This window comes from Palaemon carinicauda, chromosome 20 (assembly GCF_036898095.1).
Source record: "Palaemon carinicauda isolate YSFRI2023 chromosome 20, ASM3689809v2, whole genome shotgun sequence".
Taxonomy (NCBI): domain Eukaryota; kingdom Metazoa; phylum Arthropoda; class Malacostraca; order Decapoda; family Palaemonidae; genus Palaemon; species Palaemon carinicauda.
The window spans coordinates 70188083-70190393 of record NC_090744.1 but is presented as its reverse complement, the minus strand read 5'-3'; the positions used below and the strand labels follow the sequence as shown (position 1 = coordinate 70190393).

The following is a 2311-nucleotide window of genomic DNA, read 5'->3' as shown; positions in this document are numbered from 1 at the left end:
ATTGTGTCCAAATACAAAAGAGCAGTCAGTTCCAAATCCTAATACTAGCAGGGTCAAAAATCATAAGTCCGCCGCGTACAAGCAGTCTCCAAAAAGAGTCCAAAGGAGGAATTACGGCCTGCAATAAAAAGAAAAAACACTTATGAACACTTCCTGCTAACTAAGTTATCACACTATCATCAAAGATAAATAATAAACTTACTATCATTCCCAATCGCACCTAGCAAAGATAAATAAAAACACTGTATTTACTCTTACAAAAAAAATCACTTCCAAGCTGGTCGATGAACAAAATAACAAAATATAATCCAGCATTCTGGACACAACTGACTCCTGCTGCAGTCAAATAGAAAAAAACATTCGCCCAAGACATTCATCACCGCCCAAACCTAGCTACAAAAAAAGAGTAAACAAACAACTTCAATTATACCAATAATCTTTTCTACTATAAACAATCATTACACTGACTATCTCTTGCTCGGTGGTGCACGCACACACACACACACACACGCACACACATGCAGACGCGCGCGCGTGCCGGTTCTCTCTCTCTCTCTCTCTCTCTCTCTCTCTCTCTCTCTCTCTCTCTCTCTCTCTCTCTCTCTGGATTTGGCAAAACCAAAGCAAATAAAAAAAATAAAATAAATCCTCCACAAAATCAGACAGCACAATGTTATCAGAAAACATTTCACACTAAGACACCTCTTCTCTAACTTCCGATGTTATAATATCCATCACAATATAAAACACATAGGGACTAAGGGCTGAGGTCTAGTGGGGACCAACTTTCACCTTAAACTTTTCTGTAGTTCCAATAGTGTGTCTTACTTGTGTGGTTACCTCTACATACTTATCTTTTATTATTCTGACCTACTTTTCAGAGACTCTTTTCTCTCCCAAGCACCCCCCACTTCCTGCCTAGGTACCCTATTATACACTTTTTCCAAATCAATAAATACCAGATGTAGTTCTTTCTGTTTCTCTCGATATTTCTCTTCTGTCGGCCTTAGTACATATATTGCATCAACTCTGCTCTTTCCTGGAATAAAACCAAATTGTTCCTCACAAATTGTGGATTCCATTTTTAATCTTCCTTCTAATATCTTCTCATATATTTTCATTATATGTGATATTATCTTAATTTCTTTGTAACGCCACCACTCCTACACATGACCCTTCCCTTTGTAGATTGGGTCCATTTAGCTGTTTCTCCACATGTCTGGGATTCTCTCTTGGCGATACATCTTATTTATTAAGTCTCACAGGATGTCTATGCCTCCTCTCCTAAACACTTCCACACTTTAGGTGGTATTCCATCAGGTCCCACTACTTTCCCCTTCTTCATTTTATCCAGTGCTTTCTTAACCTCTTCTCTGCTGATATCCTGAACCATTCTTTCATGAGGGCTTCTATCTGTTATTACTTTAACTCTTCAAAATACTCCTTCCCTCTAGCTATTATGTTTTCGTCTTTTGATAAAACTATCATTTTTTTTTCTATTTTTTTTTTTTTGCCCTTGATTTGTTTGATATGTATTAGATCCTTTGAAGATATGTCTCTGCTTTTTGCTAACTTGTGTATTCAATTCTGGCCTTTAGCTGTCTCTAAGTTCTCATAGGGCTTATTCATTGTAATTGCTTTTCCTGTGCTACTGCGCTTTTAGCTTTTTTATTTGTAGTTTTCCAAGCGATCCCATTTTCCTCATATTGATTCCTTTTTCTTCTTTATCTTATCTTTTGTGTTAGGGTTCCACCACCAGCTCTCTTTCTCATTTGGTGGTCCTCTACCAGATGTATTCCCCAATAATTTTTTTGCTATTTTAAGTATTATGGCACTATTTTCTGTCCACTAAGTGTTCACATCTTATGCTAGTCTGATGCCCCTATGAAATGCTTCCTGAAAATTCTCTAATTTCTTGCTTTTCTGATCGCCCCCACTTTATCTTCGGTTGGACTACCTTTTTCCCCATTCCAACTCGTCTCAACAAGAGATCTAACACTACTAGCCTATGTTGTTTGCTAACACGGTCTCCTTTAATGACCTTACAATTCTTCATATCTGTTAAATGGTTCCTTCTACACATTAAAAAATCTATTTGTGTTTGTCTTCTCACACTACTATAAGTCACGTTGTCATCATTTGTGAAAAAGGTGTTGTTAATTGCCATGTCAAATGCCATTGCAAAGTCTGTTATCAGTTCTCCTTCCTCGTTCATTTCTCCTATGCTATGTCCTCCACGCATTTTGTTGATGTTTTCCCGGTTGCACCCGATGTGTCCATTCAAGTCCCCTTCTACAACTAGCCTTTCTTC

General features: G+C 37.7%; 1 protein-coding gene across 1 annotated transcript in view; it reads right to left on the bottom strand.

Annotated features, from left to right (window-relative positions):
• Positions 1 to 1882: 1882 nt before the first annotated feature.
• The window catches only part of LOC137659874 (craniofacial development protein 2-like), a 459-nt gene continuing 30 nt past the window's right edge, over positions 1883 to 2311 (bottom strand). Inside the window, exon 1 of the mRNA XM_068394654.1 lies at positions 1883 to 2311. This exon is cut by the window's right edge and continues 30 nt beyond it. Coding sequence (XP_068250755.1) covers positions 1883 to 2311 — 429 coding nt within the window.